At 27.1% G+C, this 22,600-nt stretch overlaps 1 protein-coding gene across 1 annotated transcript in view; it reads left to right on the top strand.

Moving 5' to 3' along the window:
* The window catches only part of LOC107452658 (U4/U6.U5 tri-snRNP-associated protein 1), a 39,471-nt gene that overhangs the window by 10,237 nt on the left and 6,634 nt on the right, over positions 1-22,600 (top strand). The window contains exons 5-24 of the mRNA XM_016069204.4: positions 419-471; positions 762-792; positions 1,524-1,579; positions 1,735-1,765; positions 1,862-1,917; positions 3,296-3,338; positions 4,352-4,407; positions 4,521-4,668; positions 5,452-5,557; positions 5,983-6,057; positions 6,852-6,948; positions 8,654-8,793; positions 8,942-9,014; positions 9,101-9,180; positions 10,106-10,165; positions 15,292-15,401; positions 18,053-18,138; positions 19,168-19,298; positions 20,057-20,221; positions 20,936-21,040. Of these exons, the coding sequence (XP_015924690.1) occupies positions 419-471; positions 762-792; positions 1,524-1,579; positions 1,735-1,765; positions 1,862-1,917; positions 3,296-3,338; positions 4,352-4,407; positions 4,521-4,668; positions 5,452-5,557; positions 5,983-6,057; positions 6,852-6,948; positions 8,654-8,793; positions 8,942-9,014; positions 9,101-9,180; positions 10,106-10,165; positions 15,292-15,401; positions 18,053-18,138; positions 19,168-19,298; positions 20,057-20,221; positions 20,936-21,040 (1,702 nt within the window). The remainder of the gene's footprint in view (positions 1-418; positions 472-761; positions 793-1,523; positions 1,580-1,734; positions 1,766-1,861; positions 1,918-3,295; positions 3,339-4,351; positions 4,408-4,520; positions 4,669-5,451; positions 5,558-5,982; positions 6,058-6,851; positions 6,949-8,653; positions 8,794-8,941; positions 9,015-9,100; positions 9,181-10,105; positions 10,166-15,291; positions 15,402-18,052; positions 18,139-19,167; positions 19,299-20,056; positions 20,222-20,935; positions 21,041-22,600) is intronic.

Consider the following 22,600-nt stretch of genomic DNA (forward strand, 5'->3'; position numbering starts at 1 on the left):
TTATTTGAATTTTTATCTTATTTGCTTATAATTTTAACATAGTGTATTTTAATGGTATAGTTTCCATTTTCACTGTTGATTAATTAAATTATAAATTTATGCTTTCATCAAAACTTGAAATAAAACCTAAAGCATAAAATTAAATTAGAAGCAAATTTGTGTAAAACTGATGCACAAATTTATTGTGACTGTGATTATGAAAACCATTGTTTTGAGATAACAGTATTTAAAATTTTAATATTCTATCTAATTCAAGATTGTTTCAATGCCAAAAACTTATGTTTCGAATTATTTTGAATTTTAGCTTTATACTTTTAAAAAGATGTTCTAATGTATTAAAATTATAAAATAGTGCTGTCTTCCAATAAATTTTTTATTTTAATAAGTAAAAGTTTTTCTTTCTCTTTTTTTTTTCCAGTATGTTACGAGCCAAGCTTGGGTTTAAGCCTAAAGATACAGTTGCACAAAAAGGTTTGTTGTATTTTTAATTTTATTCTGAGTATTGTTTAATTATAATTTGTATTATGACACTATTTACTTTCAGTTAATAGTATTTTTATTGTTGTAAGTGTTGTATTAATTTCAAAATGATTTTGTCTAAAACTGTTATTTGTTTCTGAGAAATATATTAAATAACTTTTTTTTTATTGGAAATTTTTAATCAATTTGTCTTGAGTGTGTTGTTTTATATACTCAAGGCAAATTCATATTTTTATTTTTGTATTCATAATTTTAATTTTGTTCTTCATTTGTTATTACAGCTTATGATGAAGAGGATGTGCTTGAAGCTAAGTGAGTATTCCATATTTTTAATTATAAGTAAATGTTTTTTTTTTCTTTTTTTGAATAATTAGAAAACTTTGCTGCAATTGAATTCTTATTAATCTTTTAACTACTATGGTATTCGTTTAATGAAGTAAAGCTTTTCAAATAATTTTGCCTTTCATTTTACAACCCATAGAAAGTGAGTTCAAAGTTAATGTAATGTTTAGCTTCTTACTTTTTAAATGATGGCTTGTTCACTTAAGATATTTGTTTTGATATATTGGTTACTTAGTTGACTTAACCGTGGAATCGTCCATTTAGGAAATGTCATCAAAATTCCTTCAAGAATTTGAACTTCCACTATTCATGAAGTAGGCAATAAATAGATAAGACCGAAATATTGAATTTGATGTCGGAATGAACCTTATATTAATTTTATGATTAAACTATAAAAAAGGTTTTTTTTTATAATTTAAAGCATGTATGAACAGATATAATTTATTTTATTTTATACAAAATTGGCAAAATATATTGTTTATATTCAATGAATCTAATGTCCAAAAATTTACAAGAAAATGTGAATTGCTTAATTCAGACTTAGCTCAGGAATGAGATATTGTCCCCAAAAATATGAGACCACTATTTATAAAAATAAAGTATAAATCTAGTGAAAAAAAATTAATCTTAGTGCCATTATCGATTGTATTTCATAATAATATACTCATTGTAACAAATAATAACATACTTTTGTCTTTCAGTAAACTCCGAGCTAAATTAGGTCTTATTAAATCCGAAGAAGCCAATCATTCTTCTGGTATGTTTTATTAATTTTTTTGTTGACATTTTCCCACTGTATATTATACATGTTTGATCAAAAATTTTTAAAAAAATTATTTAAAATAGAAATTTTATTTGTTGTTTTTTATTTATGGTTACAAGTAATAAAATATTTTTTTTATTTATTTTTAGCATCTCTTGATCCTGATATCATTGAAGCTAAGTATGTAGTATATCAATTAGTTTTTTTTTTTTTTTTTTTTTTTAATTTTGCATTAATATGCTTGTTATTGTTATTCTGATTTTTACTTTTTTATAGCCGCTTGAGAGCTCAACTAGGCCTAAAACCTTTAGATACTTCTGAGGATATTCCAGGTAAGAATTGTTTAAAGATTCCTTTACTTTTGTAAATTTTAGAGAATTTTTTCACCTATAAGCCTTTTTTCTATTTAATATCATGGAAGTGACTAATTTATTATGTGGAGAAGGAAGGTCATAATACTGCCTTCTATATGTAGGATTGCTTTTTTTTTTTTTTTTTTTTTAATTGTAAACTAGGTCAAACCTTTTTCTCATTATCTATGGAATTACAAAATGTCAAAAATTGTAGCAAGCTATTTGTGATAATTATTTTTTTGATTGTAAGTATTTATTTTTAATTATTAATAAGGAACCTACTTAACCTTATTAATAAAGAACCTACTTATTGACACAATAATATGATTTGCTCTCATTAATAGCTTTAAAGGGACCATGTAAAATTGTCTTTAAGTAGGGTGTTCTTAAACAGAATTCTTTTAAAAGTAATTAATAAGAAACTTTGCTCTTTTGAAAGGAAAAATCCTACTTATTGAATGCTGTAGTCAATAGCAATAGTTAAATCTGTTTAGTAAGTTAGTGGAGACTTATGTATCATTTCATTTTCAATGTCGCTTTCTTCATTTTCATTAACGCGGTTTTCGGTAATTACATATATATCTTAAATTAGTTGTTAAAATTTCTTCAATGTAGTTAAAGAACTCTTTTAACCAAACCCCTTCCATATTTTTTTCCAACCCTATTGCAACCAAACATCTTTTATCTCACTAAGTTGAAAGAAATTTCTTATTTGCTAAAAAATTTCGCCTTTCAGCATCCATTAAATAGAGATTTTTTTATTATGAGCAAGCCAGTATTACAACCTATCATCTTCAGTAAGGACTATCATTAAGAAGAATGCTGTTAAAAAGAGGCTCAACTGTGTATTCTAATTAAAACTGTTAAGACTTTTTTATGTTATATTTTTGCATATAGAAATATGTAATAACATATAATGACTGTGATTGTAAAAGTGAACTGGATTTTACAAAAGGCTATGAAACATATACATAACCTCTCTGTGCCTCACGTCCTTTTATTAGGACATTTCTTTTTCACAAAAAAGAAAAAAAGTCGTACCTGATATGTTTCATTACTAGTATTTATTTTGCAAAAACAAAGTAATTCTATCAACCTTATTATGTCAATGATATAAATATTTATTTTTAAATAAAAAGTCGAAGCATAGCCCTTTTTAAAAATTAAAGTGGTAACTAACAGAACGAAACATCCACTTGGTGTAAACAAGTATAAACTACCACTTTTTCCCTATTGGTGTTTTTCATATATGGACCATTTTATAGGGTTGGGGCATAGACAAGTTAATTTAATGATTTATGTTCAATTTAAATGTTAGACTAATTTATCTATAAACGTTTTTTTTTTTCTTTTATAGAGCGGAGCGAACCCCAGCTATCATTGAGCATATCTGACACTAAGTAAGTTGCATCTCAATTTTCATACTTCATATTTTTGTTGTACATATCAAAGAGTTTGGTTTTATTCAACATTTACTGTTGAAGATGCCAACAAAAAAATAAAAGTGAAAAACAAAACAAGAAAGACCATGATAGCCTCAAGATATGGTGGCCGTAACCCGAAGGTTTATTTATTAATAGGTGACAAATGTCTATCCCATGTGTTGTCATTCAAAATATTTGAAAATGTTTATTGGATATTGAGACAACTTTTAATCTGAATCTCAGCTTTTTACTAATTTTTCACCCCACACAATTTATTATTTGGAAAGAAACAGAATTTGCTTACATTTACTTTTTGCCTTGTAAACATAAGAAACACTTAAGAAATCAAACGTCCTGACTTTTGGTTAAAAATCAATTTTACTCAAATGTCAAGCTGTAACATGATATACTATTGTAAATTAATCTTTTATTAAGGCACTAGTAGTGGTTCTTAATTTAGTTGTAAATTTTATTGTTATTTCTTCTAATTCTTGTTTCCCAATGTTTTATCTTCCAAAAATCAACGCTTAAGCAGGTAAAGTTTCTTCTGGTAAAATTGATACTTTCTGCCATATAATTTTTAACATTATTTCTTCTAATAAACTTATAGATCTAATCTTACCTACCCTCAAAAGTAAGTTATTGGTGAATGAACATACTGTATATCCCAAAGTATTAGTAAACTTTTCAAAGCCCTAAAATTTTATGAAAATCAGGATATTGACTTATACACCCGTAATAAAGTCAGACGATTGATTTGATTATGAAATATCGATTTCTTTTAATAAACTTATAGATCTAATCTTACCTACCCTGAAACGTAAGTTATTGATGAATTAACATACTGTATATCCCAAAGTATTGATTAACTTTTCAAAGCCTGCTTTTTTAAATCAATTTTTTGTTAAATATTTAGCTTAATTTTTAAACTTAGATTAAAAGCTTTTGTGTTATTATTATTATTATAATTATTATTATTTTTTTTGTAGCAAGCTGCGAGCAAAGTTAGGATTAAAGCCACTTGAAGTTGGTAATGATATTCCTGGTAAGTTCTAATTAATTTGTTCATTTATTAAGTTCAATAGGTCGAATTATTTGTTATTTATTCTTTTTATTTTATTTCCAAAATTATTTATTACATAATCGTTTTTTTTGTAGGCCTTGAAGACGGCGATAAAGAAATTTCGAAGCCTGCTGCTGAAATTTTTGTCAAAACTGAAAATATCAGTGAAAAGAAAAAATCTGAAGCACTGCGTGAAAAATTAAAAGTCACAAAAGAGAAAAGGAAAATTGAGAGTAAATTAAGGTAACATTACCCACTTTTTCTTAGTCTCAAGTTTAAAATTTTGCACACGTCTAGGAAAAGTTCAATATTCTGTGAGCAATGAGCCTGGCCTTATATTTTCCTAACTTTCTAAAAAATATGAGTACAAAACATTTTTTTTCTCTTTTTTTTTTTTTTAGAAAACTACTTTTTTTTATAACAAAGCTTCTAATAGTGTAGCTAATGATGGCCAGGACTAATAATAAGAAAAGTTCATAAACAAACATTGTATAAATCATAAACATTATGTTCAGGATTAATAATAAGAAGAAAACTTCAATGGTATTTCTTTTTACTGAAAAATATTGTTAAGGATTTAAAATAAGTAATCTAAATTTTGAGAAGTGAAAGAAAAATTGTCTTAAAGTTCCTAGTATTGATTTTTTTTCTGTATAGAATGGCCAATTCGATTTCATTTCATTAATTTATTTTCTATCAACAATTGGTTGAAAAGAATCTCACATAATACATTGATACTATGTAGCATAATATAGGATGCAGAATTACAAATGTAAATTTTGTTTTTTTTTTCCCACACAAAGCATGAAAAATATTAATTTTATAGCTTAATTGGTAAGTCATAACACTGTATTGGTACACCAATATAAGGGCTCTCATTTCTCTCAATGCATAGGAATTCCAGCACATGATGACGAAGACAATGTTTGTTTTCTTGTTTCAATGATATTCTGCAAACTAAATTAGTGATGACTTAAAGTTAATTTTTAATTAATTAGCTCTAATTATAAAATTCTTAATTTTCAGGAATACAAAAGGAATTGCTGATACAGATTCAGAAGATGAATCTGCTGCTTCATGGGTTATAAAACACCAGAAATTATTGCAAGAGAAAAAGGCTGCAGAAAAAAGGGTATGATTTTAGATATTTTCAGTTTTAAAACTTAATGAAAAACTTTAATAAATTCATAGACCCTGAAAGAGATAATTTGAATTTAGCTGAAATACTAAAAAATGACGAATTTCTTCCTTTTTTCCTCACCTTTTTGCTGACAGAATTTTTTTTGTACCTTAAATCCTGTTGAACTAACTGTCCATGATAGTAAATTTTAAAAATTTTATGCTTACATGCTGTTTAGAAGCTAATTTGCCTTATTTTATGCTTAAATAATCTTGCCCTTTTTTGTAAACTGATGGCTAAGGTTTGCAGTAAGTCTGTTAAATTGAAATAATTCTATTAATCAAAGACAAATTTTGTTAGAAATAAATAAGAAAAATTTATCATCAGTACATAAACAATATTCTTAAACTGTTTTAAATGACTTGAAAACTTTTTAGGCTAAACTTTTAGAAGAAATGGATAAAGAATTTGGAGTTGGTGCTCTTGTAGAAGAAGAATTCGATAAGAAGGAGGTATGTTCGATTAATTTAAGAATATGTTTTCTAGTATTTTATCTGTTGCCTTATTGATTTTGTTATTGAGAATTGTTTTAACTGACGTTTGATTGACCATTTCTTAACCTTTTTATGTTGGATTTTTGTCAAAATATAGTTCATGCCTATTAACAAGCCTCAAAAACTGATTATAGCTATTTTACCTGTCAAATTTCAAAAACTGTTAGATAATTGGCAAATTACACGGTGCCTGAATTACTTAAGGAAATAAATATATAATTTAAATAATTACTTTCTTGATATTTTATAACAGTACATTGAAATTACTTCATTGAATTTCATTATTACATTGAATTTCACTTTTATGTAAACAGGGGTGATTGTGCTCTGGAAAAATTCCGGATTTTTCGCTAACCGCGATCCGTAAGTTTCCGGAAATCAAAAGTTCAGAAGTTTCCGGAAATCATCGATCACATTTATATATAAAAATTCTTGTATATTTTATTTAAAAATATTAGAACTGGAATTTATACTTAGCATCTCTTTCATTTGTAAATATTTTTTGTGGTAGAATAATAAATGTGATTAGAGATAAAAGTAAACTTACACATAATTATTCATATAAATTATGCTACATATAATTCATTTAGAATATCATGTTTTGAAAATTTCAATGATTTAAATTTATAAAGAAATTAATTTTTTGAATGATTTTACTCAAGAAATTTTCAGGATTTTTGAGTTGGGCCCACAAATTATCCCTGTGAAAACTATTAACTGATTTTTTTAACTTTAAAAATAAACTCTTTTAGGTGTACTCAGCACAAAATTTGAAAGGTCTCACTATAGGTCATTCTATAACCTCATTTCAAGAAGGTCGTGATGTAATCCTCACATTGAAAGATAAAGGTAGTATTGAGATTCATTTCTCATCATGCATAATCTTTAATATGTTCTGAAAAATTTAATAAATTGTGACCTGTGTTGTTAAATATTTTTTTTTTATTAAAAAGTTGTTTTTTGAATTAGTGCCTACTTTAATAACACCACAAATACCAGTATTTTGTATTTTTACTTGGTTAAAAAAATATTTATGTAACTATATTTTAATAACATCACAGAATCGGAGATAAGTTGGCTGTTCTACTTCACAATCAAAATAATTTAATTTTTGAAGTTCATGAATTGTATTTGTGCTTAAGCAAAAAAATAAATATAATAAGATTTTTTTATGTAACTTTATTTTAATAACATCAGAGATAATTTGGCTGTCTCAAAACCAGTATTGTTTATCAAATTCAAAGCTGCTATTATAGGAAAAAGAGTAGGAAGATTAAAAACTAAAAAATTTGCCAATAAGTTCTTTCATTGAGCCGTAATGGCTCAGGGGATAGAGCGTTCGCCTTCCAATGAGGTGAACCGGGTTCAAATCCCAGCAATGGCTGGTCAATACGAATTACGTATATGGCTTGCACTGACCACAGTGCTCATGTTAATTATCCGGAGTGGTAGACGGATTGTGGACTGGAGTCCCCTTGCCATCAGGCTAACCATGGGAGACTTTCGTCCCGTTCATGTAACGCAAATGCAGGTTAGTTCCATCAAAAAGTCCTCCACAAAAGCAAATTTCTCCCAATACTTGATCAAGAAGTTCCCCTGTCTTCTGGATTAGGTTCAAAATTACAAGGTTATGGTGTTGAACGCTAGTAGTCGTAAACCCTTTAACCCAAAAATTGGGTCGGTTGTTCAACAACGGTTATAAATAAAAATAATTTAAGTTCTTCCAGGGGCGTGGTGGCTATCGGGATAGAGAGCTCGCCCCACAATGAGGTGACCCAAGTTCGAATTCCTCACCCGGTTCGCACCGACCACAGCTGACGTAAAATATTTTCAGTGGTAGGCGGAACTTTGGTTAGAATCTTCTTGCTGTCAGGCTAACCGTGGATGGTCTTCCTCTCCATATAACGCAAATGCAGGTTACTTGTATCAAAAAGTGCTCCACGATGGCAAATTTCTCCCTATACTTGATCCAGGAGTTCCCTTGTCTTCTGGATTAGATTCAAAATTACAAGGTTATGGAGTTGAACATTGGTAGTCATAAACTCAAATTTTGCCTGTTCAACAATGATTATAAATTGAAATAAAACAAGTTCTTCGTTTGGTACTCCGCTCTCACCCACCACAGTGCTGACGTAAAATAAACTCAGGGTTAGGCGGATATTAGTTTAGAGTCCCCTTGCCATTGGACTAACTGTGGGAGGTTTTCTTTTCCATGTTACATGAATGCTGGTTAGTTCCTTAAAAAAGTCTTCCAAGAAGGCAAATTTCTCCCAATACTTGATCCAGGAGCTCCTTTGTCTTCTGGATTGATTTCAAAATTACAAGGCTACAGAGTTGAACATTAATAGTCGTAAACTCAAAATTGGGTCTGCTGTTCAACGATGGTTATAAAATAAAAAGAGCAAGCTCTTGCCATTAGATTTTGCAATGTTTTATTACGGCTATATTTTATTTTATTAACTTTTATCAATAGCTTTGTAATAGCTTTTTTTTTAAATATGCTTTTGAAATCTTTTTTAATTATTTTATATTTATAATTCTTAATTAATTTTAGGAGTTCTTGAAGAAGAAGATGATGTATTGGAAAATGTAAACATTATAGACAGTGAAAAATATGCTAAAAATGTGGAAAATAAGAAGAAAAAGCCAGACTATAGACCTTATGAAGAACCTGAATTTGATGAATTTGGAATAGTATGTTCTTCCCTTCTTTCTAAAGAAAACTTAATACATTAGGACTTTAAAATATTATCAATTTAATTAAAATCAGGACAGAAACTTTTATTTCATACCAAATTTGCATTTAATCAATATTAATGTTATTGTAATGATTTTTTCCTAGCTAAAGAAGAAAAATCTTTTATCTAAGTATGATGAAGAGATTGAAGGGGAAAAGAAGAAGAGCTTTAAAATAGGTGAATATATGGCAGAAAGCCCTTACTATTCTTAATCAAAATTAATTTTTAATTATGAACTAACCACAAACTGTTTTTCTTTTCAGGAACTATGAATAATAGTTCTTTTGTCAGTAAAGAACAAGAGCTTGAACTCATTAGAATGAAGCTGAAGCAGCAAAATGAAGTAACTTTTTTTTGTTCTTATTTTAGATTTAAAAAAAATACATTTTGAACATTAGTCATGTTATGATTTTTTCACATAGTCTTATGTTATTCTACGTGAAATTAATTTGTAAATAAATAATTTTCGGAAGTTTATAATAATTACGAACTATTTGAATTTTTTAATCAAAATCCGTTAAACCTATATCAATGACTTAAATTCAGGTTTTGTGAACTTCTTGCATGACAATCTCTTTGTTAATTCATGTTTTACCACTCATATAGTAAAACTTTTATCATTTAAATAAAGGTTTAAGTGGGGTCCATCCTTCTGTGAAGGGAAAGATACTTCTCACCAACTTACTGTATTGATTGTTGCACAGGAAAATGTGATAATTAAATTTTAAATTCAAAGCATTTTTTTAAAACTTTTATGATCAGGGTTATGATTATATATTCAGACTTTTTATACAATTAAATACATTGAATATCCTGGTCTGGGCAAGGTTGACTCAGCTTTTAATCCCTTCTGTGGGTCCATAAAATGAGTTCCAAGCGTGTTTGGGGAGCTAAACACTATGGGGTTCCACGTTCGAGTGACCACCCATCAGGATCTGCTCCTACAACCCAGAGCCCAAGGTCAAGAAAACTGAGATGGGCATAGTAGGCTTTGGCACTCTGTGGGCTGTCGCGCCACTGAGTTTAGTTTTAAATACATTGAACTTTGTTTTATTGATTAGAAAAATTAATAAAGTATTTGTTTATGCATTTTAGTACCATGAAAAACATTACAGAACAGTTATATACATTAGCCTGATCTAATTCCTTCCATACAAATTTAACGAAAGTAAATTAGTTGATTACATACACACTTTTTAATTTTGTGTTAAGTAATATATTTTCCCTTTAGAGTATGTTTAGATATTAATTTTTATTTTTTTTAATAGATGTCTCTTGAAATGCCAGATATGAAAATTGCCAATGAATATTATACTCCTGAAGACATGGTATGTATTTTTGAGCAAATTTATTTTAACTTTTATATCTGCCCTGTGAATGCCTAATTGATGAAATGTTAACACAGGTGGGCATTGGGAATAAAATTTAATTTTTTTTTTAAAACTTTTGTTATTTTTTGTGAAATAATACTATTTCAGCTATTTTGTCTGTAGTGGTGACATAACAATGTTCTCCCTAAGTGTTTTTAGAAGGGAGGCTTGCCCTATCTGCCCTTTGATCCCTGTAAATGTGCCCTTTTTGGAAAAATAAGCCGCCATGCCTTAAAAACACTGCTTTTTTACTCATATTCCATTTTAAAAAACTAAGAAACTGTTTAATAAATACACACTGATAAAATTATCTGTATTTAATTCTGATAACTATTTCAAATATTTAATATGTTAGGATAATTCTCTGCTGGTTTAATTTTTATAAGTTTCTCTTTTTTGAATGAATTTAAGTGATTTTAAATTCTAAAATTATTTTTTATAAATACCTCTTTTTTAAAAAAAAAATACACCTTTTAATGTTTATTTTGTTCATAATTTTCAGTTTGAATTAAGCTTTTAAATGATTAATGATTAAGCTTTTAAATGATTTGTCAAAAAGAAATTTATGCTAAGGGTTCGTCTTTTAGCATCCCTTTAATTATTTTTTATAAACTATGAATTTTTCTCTGGTTTTGATAATGTGTAAGAACTACATTTCAAAATATATATATAAAATAATATAAGATAATTTAAAAATTGTTGAGGTTCACATTCAGTTATTACATAATATTATGCAATTTGATAAATATTTACATTGTTAAGTGAATGCCCTTTCAACACTCAAAGTACCCTTTTCTGTGAGGAACCGCCCTGACCTTTATTCCTAAGGAGAACTCTGGACATAGTAAGGTTCAACTAATAAAGTATTTGTTAATTAAGAAATGTTCATATATATTGTTCATTGAAAATTACAATATTTTACACATAAGTACAAATTTACCACTTAACAAAACAGATACGCAAACATATAGGGGAGAAGAAAAATTCTAATTTTTTCATTTTATTTCATGTTAGTGGCTTTTCTGCTACTTAATTAACCCTTCATAGTTCTCATCTTCTACATCATTAAGACCTTGACTGACTTCTTTAACTTCTCATTGATTAATATTTCCAGCTATTTTTCTTTTTATTCTTTGTTTTGGACTGGCTAAGACATCTCTGTTCATTTTTTGATAATGTTATTGTACTCATGTTATAAATAGTGTTTTTGTAACACATAAATATTTGTTCTGAAAATTTTGTTTTTCAATAATATTACAGTGTCGCAGAAATTATTTAATCCCAATAGCTATGTGTGCAGAAATCATTTGGTTTTATTCTGCTCTGCTTCTGTATGGAGCTGATACTACTGTCTGCTTTATGAACTTGTTCATTTTTATTTACTACCTAGTTTTACTACTTACAGAAAAATAATCTTTCCGAATTTAAAATTTTTGACGTATTTTTTTTTTCCTTCTTTTTTCTTTTCTTTTTCAAATAGATACAAATTCAATGATGTATATAATTAAAATTTATAAAAGATAAAGATATTAACTTGCTAATTATGGTTAATTATTTGAACTGAGATACTCGAAATGCTGCAAATTTTAATCATCATTATCGTGAAGTTTGATTATCTTGCTTCACTAACTCACTTCTGTGCAGTGTCTTCAAAAATTTACAATTCTATTCTGATTTTTATATTGATAAAACTTTATAAATTAAATAAAATTCTATCTCTTAGTGTCACCTATTGTTAAGCTAAGGTTTAGTATTTAATCCTTTTTACTGTAACATTTCTATGTTATATTTTAAAACACGTCATTTGGGATCATCTGAGCAGCCATTTTTGAATCATGATTGCTTGAAGCCCTATAACTTAATTTATAATTGACCAAACTTTATCAAATTAGACCTCCAAATTAATTTACTTAAAGACTAAGGCTTTTGGATACATTTTAATATTACTGCAGGAAATTGTTTCTGTGTTATTACAAAATAAATAGCTTTAACAAAATTTATATTTTAGATTAATATCTGTGTAAAGTATTCTTTTCTTATAAAGATATTGCAGCTCTAAAATTCCTTATCTAAAGGCTGTAACATTACAATCTCGATCTTTATGTAACCCTACTGAAATGTCATATTATAACCTTATACTTGAATGTAATTTAGAAGACTACTCCTATAATATGATTTATAATATTAAAATGTTTTCTCTTTTAAGTAAAGGTTAATATGAAATAAATTATATTGCAATAATTTAAGGATTTAGCACACATTTGAATTTTATTAAATTTTAAAAGTGAACTTTTTAGGGTTTCAAAGATACTTTAATTTTTCCTTACTCTTAAGGTACCTACATGATACAATTTCACTTTGGTGTAGACATTAATCGAAAGCCAATGACACTACTGCTCATTATATTCAATATGCTTTTTTTCCATCTTTATTAAAACGCAGTACTTAAATTTAATACTTAACTGCTGTTTGTAAGATTCCGTCTTTCATTCCAATGCTCTTTCGTGTTTGTTGTCCCAAAATAAAGTTTTTAGGGCTAATTGTATTGCATGTGATCTCTTCCTGAACTGCAAAATATACACCAGACAAATATATAATTTAACCATGCTACACTCTTGACAACAATATTATTAAACTCTGAGGAATCATTTGGCCAGATGCATTTGGGGAATTTGAAAATAACACAAGAAAACCTGGATTTCTCAAGGAAATTTGCTGGGGAAGTTTTCTTGAACCATCAGCATTTAGCTCTTATGTTTGTCATATTCATTGAAATAAATATGACATTACAAATAATTTTATTTCTAGTGTATCACTATATTATTTGGCGCTTTTATGTCACAAATTATTTGGTTGAAAGCTTACGCAAGAACACTTTAGTTTATTTTCTTGTAATAAGTGTTATCTTAATTAATTAATAATTTCATATTTCTTAACATCTTAAAACATTTTTAAAACAAATTCCTATCTATCAATCTAAAGCCTTTAATAAAATTAATAATGTAATTGAAATTTTAGGCATAAAATAATTAACAATTTTAGTTTGAAAAATCAACACTATTGGTTTAGCATTTTTTCTGCATATATACATAAATTTCAATAATAAAAATATACATAAATAGTATATACAAATATATTTGTGTTAATTTAAGTTATAAAAATTTTCAAAACTTTTTGAACATTTTTATTTTCAAACTTTACTTTAGAAAATCTGGGAAATTAGTTATGACTAGGGTTGCAAGTTTGTCGCGGCGCGAATTTTCGCGACCGTTTCCGCGAATTTTCAAGTTTTTTTCAAAAATTCGCGAATTTTTTTAAAATTGCACGATTTGAACGAAAGTTATTCAATTTGTGCGATTTAAATGAAAATTATTCACAATTTGAAGTTATTTCTTTCTGTTTTATCTTATCAATAAAAATATATTTGTAGTTATTATTTTTCTGAAGTTTAAAAATTGATTATATTTTTTCAAAGCATTCACAAAAGTATCTAGCAAAATGACATTAGAATTGGGTTAGGCCCTATACAAGCTCCTCGCTTTTGTATTGAAATAGAATACCATGATCAAACTGAAAGATAAGATTTTCTACATTCTAATTCTTCATAAATCTATCAATTCTTATCTCCCCCTCCATTGACCAGAGGGACAGTCCTCTCACTGTATGAGCCTCCATCTTATAGCACTCACCATGTAAAGGGGGGGGGGGGCAACCACAAGACTTTTGTAGTTAACAAATTATTTGGGGTATTGAATTTCATTGCTGGAATTAGTAGGACTGAAAAGTTGATTGAAGACTGATGGTCACAAAAAGGTTGGTCTTTTTGTTGACTGATTGACACCAATGCCTCCCTTTCCTAACAGTCAACTAGAATATAAAAGATAAAGGAAAACAAAAGAAGAAGTAAAATTGACTCTTTCACAGGAAATTCCTAGTAGTAAGAAGGTACATATATTTACAGTGATTATTTCAATAGGTACAGAAAGGCATGTGGAAATGCTTGTCGAAGATGGAGCGCTATCCAAAACTGTCTAAAGTGGCAATTCGATGTTTGTCAGTACCAACTAATAGCGTGGATGCTGAACGATCTTTTTCAAAATACAAAAATGTATTGAGTGATGAAAGGAGAAACATTAGCGAGAATAACCTAACCATGTATAATATTTTGTTCCAAAATTCTGTACATTTAAGTAACGGCATCAATATTGCTTAAAAATAAAATTTGTAACTTTTTTGTTTTTTATTATTTTTAAATTGATTTTCGGTGTAAATATCAGTGCATATGTTATCCGCGAAAATTTCGCGAATTTTTAAAACTTTTGCGCGAATCACTCGCGAATTTATGTCTTTTTTTTCCCGCGACAAACTTGCAACCCTAGTTATGACTAGAGTAAGACCACTCTTAAAGCCAAAATCATCTGTCAGAGATGGTGCAGTGCAATTAGAATAATATTGGCTCAAAATTTCAAACAAACAAAGCAAAAAATTTGTAAGTTTCATACATGGGCATCTCAGATATTTAATTTTTGAGGGAAACTAAACAAAAATGCACTGTTACATTAGTTCTCAAAATGTTTTCTATCTCAATTTCGTCCATTTGCTAAGTTATCTGCAAAATAATTTTTTTTTGCTTGTTTTTAAAGCTAAATTTAAATCAATGATTATTCATGAAATTCCAATTTATTTGAAAATATGAGGGAGGACTTTTTTTAAATTTCTTATTATTGAGGCGGAGACATACCCACCGTTTCTCTCACCAGTGAAGCCCATGGCTTAATGGAAGTTTCAATTTGTGTATTAAAATAAATATGCTGTTCTGTAAATGCTGAATAGTTTTAAACCTGTTAAGTTGGGCATTGTATCTCTGATCAACTGTACATCTGAATACTTTTGTCAGTTGTGCATATTTGAGCTTAAAATGCTTGAACTGTCAGGTTATAAATTACTATAATTGTCAATAAATTACTATATTTTTAAGTAGAAAGTAATAGTAAATTTTTTAAAGCACACTGTTGTGTGCTTAAAATGTGATTTCTTTTACCGTTTTGCTTTGATGATACAACAGGTGATTCCTGACCCTTCAGGTGCAGTTCAGAAAGCCAAAGAAGAAGAAGAAAATCCGCAGAAATATACTGAAGGCAGACGATTTGTTAGGAAATACTATGGAGGAGGCTGAAAGAGACTTTGGATCTCGGTGAGAATAATAAAATTATATAATGTTCCATAGTCATAATCATTTATTTTTCTGTTGTTTATAATGCACCACTTCATAAACAAGAACTTTATTTAGCAAATTCTTGATCATTACAAATAGTAATTTTTATATACAGTATATATTCACAGTTTTGAAAAATGTGTTTGATTCCTTGTTGAGCTGAGTTTAGAATTTCAGACAGGAACTTAATTAAATTGTAAATTTTGGCCTTGATTAGATGAATTTATCTGTACTGAAAACTTTATTCAAAATATCAGAGTTCAAAATCGAGAAATTCTGGGCTTACTTCATGAAACAGCTCGAATAAGCAGTTACACTAAGATATCCATAGATGGAAATTGTAAACTATTAAATAATGGTGTATAGTTGTGTATATGGTCTTCAAATACTTCATTGACACTGTCGATGCCAGACACAAAAAAATTTCTTTTTTGACTTTATAAAGAAAAGAAAAAACTGCTCATTTAGGTATGTTTTCTCAATTTCCAATAAAGAGAAATCTAACCAAAACTAACAACGAAAAAATTTTTTTGAAAATCTCTGGCAGAATATAAGAAGTTTCTAAAGCAGACCATGGCCACAAAGGCTTGTCGAGTCACTAAAGATAAAGAATTTAATGCGCAGTTGGCAAAGTTTGTTTCTCCTAAAATTACTTATAAATTGTGTTTGCATATGTAGTGTTTTGATAATTTGTTCTAATTATTATGCTCAGGCATTTTATTTTTCAATTGCTAAACTACAATTGTTACCTTTAAATCTTAGCTTCCTTTTTTGATAAATATTTCAATTACTTTCATTGTAATTCGTTCGATAGAATTAAAATTTATACTAAATGTTTTGCTAGTTGAACCTGCCATTTGCCCAATACCTTATTATTTGGCATTTTGACAAATACTTTGAGAATAAATAGATTTCAATTAAATGTGTTTTAATTATTTTTAATGATACCTGATAACCTTTAATGATATGAACCTTGCAATGAAATACTTAGAAGTGTGCAAAACCGTGAACAACTGATGAATTTAAACTAGCGTATAAAGAAAAAATTTAGAAAAATTAAGAAAGAAAAAAGAAATTAGTCCTTTTCTAAGTAGTAGCATGATGCAAATACTTAAGCATATAAAACCTCTTTATTAATACAGTCAGACCTCAATATAAGGTCACCCTAAGGGACATTGCAAAAGTGATCTTATAAGCGGGGTGACCTTTTAACCGATTCATAAGCAGTTCATAACTAAGCACGTAAATAGACATGATGACTTTTTAAAAATATTAATACCAAGGAAAACGATCAGCCGTAAGTCAAATATTTAAGTCAATAAATTTTAACTGAATTAGTAAAAAATTAAAGAAAGTTAGATTTTTTAAACAAATTTTAATTTAAAATAAAGCTGTTTACAAATGTCCTCAAAGTGTACATACATACATTACATCTTACCTTATTTTAAAATAATCATTTATGCTGGTCTGTCTCGTTTTTGGTTTCATTTTTCGAACAGTGTTTTCTAGATTTTGTAACTTCTCAAAATGTTCCTCAGCTCCCTCATGGTTTGTAAAACAATTCGTATGACATTTATTGCATTGACGACTTCCATTTGGGTAACAGCTACAGTCTCAGGATTACTGTCATTGTCATCACTGTCCACAACTTGTGAAACAATTTCAGAAATTGTAGCTTGTTCGTTGACTGCAATATTTTCATAGAACTCGAGAGGGGTAATTGCCTTGTAAGAAAGTTAAATGGGCTTTTGTTAGAAAAAAGCTTCCCTCGTCTCAGATGAAAATGACCTTATAAGCGATAACGATTTTTAAAACTTGACCATATATCCGATAATCTGTAGCAAAGAATTCCTATTCAGTGAGCTGGGACTTTGGAAAAGTGACCTTATATGTGGGGTGCCCTTATATGCGGATGACCTTATATCGAGGTCTGACTGTATTACTAATTTGTCTATAAACAGTTACCCTCTAAAAAATTTTAAAAAAAAGTATTTATTTTTATTACTTAACTGTGTTAGTTATCAAATAAATTTTATTAGTTATAACTAACTATAAAAACTAATACTTTTTGTAGTTAGTATCAGGCTTCTTTGTAAGTCAGTAACAGTTGTGTAGACATTAAACGTTTCTCATATTTTTACTAAATAATATATGTAGTTAAAAATACATTTAACAATACTTGTGAAATTTAACAATATAACTGCAATCATATATATGAAACATCAATAACTCATAATTTTATTCAAAATATTATGTCATTTATGAATCAACTTGATTGTTAATTTATACATGATAATAATATGGATGAATTAAGGAAAACTGAATGTTGCTCACTTAATGTTTGATACAATGTGAATACTTTAGCTAATATAAAATTTTTATTCCTTTTTCCTCACCATTTACAAAATTTTTTTTCTATTCTTATAATTAGTTCTGAAAGTGGAAATAGTTTTTTTTGCTATATCCAAAAGAAATTCTTGTAATAGTGCATAAAAGTTTTATTTGTTTTTAAAAATCTACAAAATTTAATTTTAAAGTTACTGACTTGTTGCTAAATTTAATATTTTTTTAATGTTTAAATAATTTTAAAACTTAAGGTATTTTAATATATTAAGCTGTTTATTTTGCAGGAGAAATCGAAGACAAAGGGAAATGGATTTTGATGCCATCCCATCTGAGGAGCATAGTAGCACTGGCATTCCTTTAATTGAAAAAGGTTTTTATAAAATTTAAATGCTATTTCATGAAATTAAAATGTTTTTCTTTGGTCTTTTTATTGTTTCATACAATCTAATATCAATAGTTATAACTTTTGTCTTATTTTTATAGTAAAATAACAAATGAAAACGCGAATCTGTTTTGTCACTTATGATTCTTGTTGAAATGCAATAATTACTTTTTAAGAAATATTAAATGTTGAAACTAATATAATTAACCTTAGGATATATTAATAATTAATTATATTAAGATATATTGTAGTTGATAAGATATATTGTATTTGCATTTGAAAGTATTTTCATTAATTCACTCAGCACTTAAAAGTTTATTCAGATTGTTATATTTTCACTTTATAGAAGAGGTAGCTAATACATTCCAAAAGTTGTAATTACTAGATATTTTCTATGTAATTAATGAGCTCATCTTAATGATGTTAAAAATTTCATTGATCAATACAAAATTCAAGAAAATGCAAAAAATTAATAAAAACTCAATAAACTGAATGTGTGTAGATTTTGTTGCTTTAATCTTCTTTTAAAAATTATATTATTTAGTTAGTAAATTACAGATTTTTTTTTTACCAGTATTATTCCTTTTTGTATAATTCATATTTGAATCCCAAAAGATGAGTTAAAAATCATATTTGTCATCTCGGCTATAAGGTATAAGTTGTTGAGTATCATTATTTGGAATAAATAGACACCTTGTAAACCGTAGTGATATGAAAAGAACAGTTAAAATGTACATTTGTTTGCTTAAAAATGTACCTGATTTTTTCACTGGGTGGTGGCACAAGTAGTATCATATTATGGAACATTTGAGTTCACTACACTTATATACAACTTTTATAACTATAGCTTTAACTGCTCTAAATTTAAGAGGGTTGGTACAGACTTAGGGGGGTGCCATATATATTGACTATTGCCCAATACTTCATGGCTCCCTTTACTCTTTTTCTGTATAGTTATTTGTCCAAGATATTTGTCGTGATTTATAATTTTGATGATATATTTTCTTCTTTCTCTAGAGGATGAAACAATTTCAGATTTATCCAAGGTTGTTATAGATGAAGAATCGGCTGAAAAAGAATTGAGTGATGCTTTACATAAAGCTAGAAAATTGAAAGAAAGGAAAATAATGGCTACTGCTCCTGAAAAAGTATAAATATCTTTTTTTCTTCCTAGGAAATAATTTATTCCAGTTCATATGACAAAGTAGGATTAATTAAACTAATACAAATATTGTGTTGCATTCTTTCTCTTTTCTTTAAATAAATTAATAAAATAATCTAATTTAATAAAGGAGACCTAACTAAAAATTTTATGCATGTTTTTATATTGAAATTGAGCTTTAAATTTATAATGATTTAAATGTGGGTAATTGTAAAATATACAAGTTTTTTGATAATTCTTTTAAGATGGTATAATAAGGTCAAAAAAGGAATCGTGAAATATATATGATTAACAGATGCATTGCATGTTCCATTATTATACATATGGTTGAAAATAGGCTTTTCCACATTAATTTTTTCTCTCTTTTAACTTTGCTATTGTATTTGAAGTTTTGTTCATGTGTTGTAAATTGCCTTTTCTATAAAAGGTTCTCTGATATAAATTTTTTGCTTGCTTTTACCCTCTGAAAAATGACTTTTTCCTTTTAGAAATTTAATTTTAAATATCTTTTGCGTAATTAGTTTCTTAAAATTTTTTTACTGTTTTCATTTAAATAAACCATGATTTTTTTTTTTTTTTTTTTTTTTTTTGCTTTCTTTTAATTCACACACAATTTTTTAATTCTTTCTTAGCATTTTTATAAAAAATATCTTGCTATGATAAAAAAAAAAAATGTAGCTAAACTACTCTGTACTTTATTATTCAGTTATTTATTTATATAATCTACCATGTGTAATTTTATAGGTCATTGAAATATTGAGTAGTGTAGATGGATCTGGGAAACTTTCCCAGAAGGATAAAAGTGGAAATATTGAAATGAATTCTGTTGCTGAATTTTGCCGTACTCTTGGGGAGATTCCTACGTATGGTTTAAGTGGCAATCGGGATGAAGAAGCTGAAGATTTAATGGTAGTTATTTATTTTTATAAAATTTTAATGGATACTGTTCTTTTTAAACCATTTAATTCATAGGTTGTAAGTACATTCAGAGAAAGTAAAACTTCTACAAATTTATTTATTGCTTTGTATATGAACTTATTTAATATCACTCATAAGTATGATAAACTCGCCTATATTTCCCCTTCATCTAAAATTGTTTTGTAAACCAATGTTTTTTTTATTGTTTAATAATATAGCTTAATTTTGCACTTTTTTTAAAATCTAAATTGTAACATTGTTGTAGGAATGATTTTAGTAATTGAATTAAAGTTTTGCCTTAAAATGTTAGTTATTATGTAGCAAAACTTAAGATTTGACAACATTTTTTGATATTTTGAAAAACACAATTAAATTTTTTTATTAAAAGTTATATTTCAAAATTTGATATAAACAAGCTTTTTTTAATACTTATTTCATAGATTTTTTAAAATTTTTCTTTGAGTAAAAATTTTATTTTCAATAACTTCTTTTAATGTATGTTTTCTAAAATTTTATTTAAATTAAAATAAATATTTCATTGTGGTTTTAATTTAAGAGTTTTTAACCTTATTGTGCATTATATACTGTAGTATTTACATTTGATGAATTCTAAGTATTTTTCTGATTGAAATTAATTTTGTAAAGTTTCTTCCACTCAAAATGATATTTTTGCTATAATTTCATTATAATTTTCTATTTTGAAAGGATCTGGAACAAGAACTTTTGGAGGAGCGTTCAAAAGAAATTGATCCCCAAAATCAGGGAGCTTGGAATGAAGTTGATGTGGATGAAAAACCAGCTGAAATTTTGGTGAGATAATATTAACTAGTGTAGGTTTCATCTTTAATAACAAAAAATTATATATCTTTATTAGTTTCATAAATTATTTCTTATTTGTATTAAAGAAGAAAAATGCTATTGCAGCCACAATTTTTAGGAGCTAAACATTAAAAACTTGAATTTATCAGGGATCATTGCAAAATAGACAAAGTACAACGAAAATATTCATTTGATGAATAAATATCACTTTGCCCATTATGTTAAAATTAGTAGGTGAAAATATTTTTGATATTTTTTTCTTGCTTACATAGTTGAAAGGTTATTTATGTATTGTTCAAAATAGCAAGTTAAAATTTATACAGTTTTATGCCCAACCTTGTGTCGAATTAAATGAACAAGCACCTTCTGTAAAATTAACAAGTATTGAGAGAAATTTTAGTTTAACATGACAGCAAAAATTTTTATTAAGAAAATTTGAAAGTATTCTTTTAATTTGATGCCCTCATAGGAACATCATTGATGAACATCTTTAGATGAATATTTTTTTTCCTTTATTCTGAGATATTCTGATGACTTTTTTTTGTGAACTTAATCATTTTGTTTTTGCATCAGGCTTATAAATTATCTTGAGTTGCCTTAAAATTAATAGATACACAACTCTTTTGCAATTAATTTCTAATTATCTTAACTTTTAATCAAAGTATAATTAGTTAAATTTTCAGAAATCATTGATAGCTGTGGTATTTAATTTTGGAAAGAAAAAAAATTATAATTCGGTATTGGTGTATAAAACCAGGGTTCGTGATTTTTTTGATTTTTTTAAAAAAAATCAAAAGAATCAGATTTTTTTTTATTTAAATCAGATTTTTATTCAAGTACACTGTAAGAACTTTAATTTATGATTTAAAAAAATTACAAATGTTTAATCAAATTAACTGAATATTAAAACTATATTGTAACAATATTTTAGAAGCTCTAACTAAAATAATTTTTCATTATAATACATGGCTTTGAATGCATAGCAACCATTTTGAAACAAATGCATGATTAAAATTTAAAGACTAGATGTAATAGAGAATTTAAAGAATACTTCAGGGGTCTGTCTGGGTTTTTCTGAGAGATACCTATTTTGTGAAAATTAAAAATTATATTAAAAAATCAACACAAATATAGTAAAAATATGGATTTATCGTTTCTTACGAGACACAAAAATAAAATTTTAAGAAAAAGTATTTTGTGTGATTATTCTACCATTTTTCCTAAAGTTGAATTTGTAAAGGTACCGTTAAACGGTAGTAAATTTGGCTTGGACAGACCCCTGTACTTTAACTATTAAAACAAAGTTTCAGTTAGCAAACCATAACTTTAATTTAAAATTGTGATTTCTTTTTTTTTTTCTTGATTTTTGAAATGACAAAATAAATGTAGCAGACTGTGTTTATAAATGTAGTCATTCATCAAAAAATAAATAAATATTTAATCTATATATTTTTATATTAAAATATTCATTTTTAATTCTATATCAAAATAGATAAGTTAAGCTAAAAAAAAATTACAAAATCTATGTACTCATTGGAATTTTTTTGATAC

The sequence above is a fragment of the Parasteatoda tepidariorum genome, chromosome 3 (assembly GCF_982258835.1).
Source record: "Parasteatoda tepidariorum strain Cologne lab strain chromosome 3, Ptep-v5.0, whole genome shotgun sequence".
Lineage (NCBI taxonomy): Eukaryota > Metazoa > Arthropoda > Arachnida > Araneae > Theridiidae > Parasteatoda > Parasteatoda tepidariorum.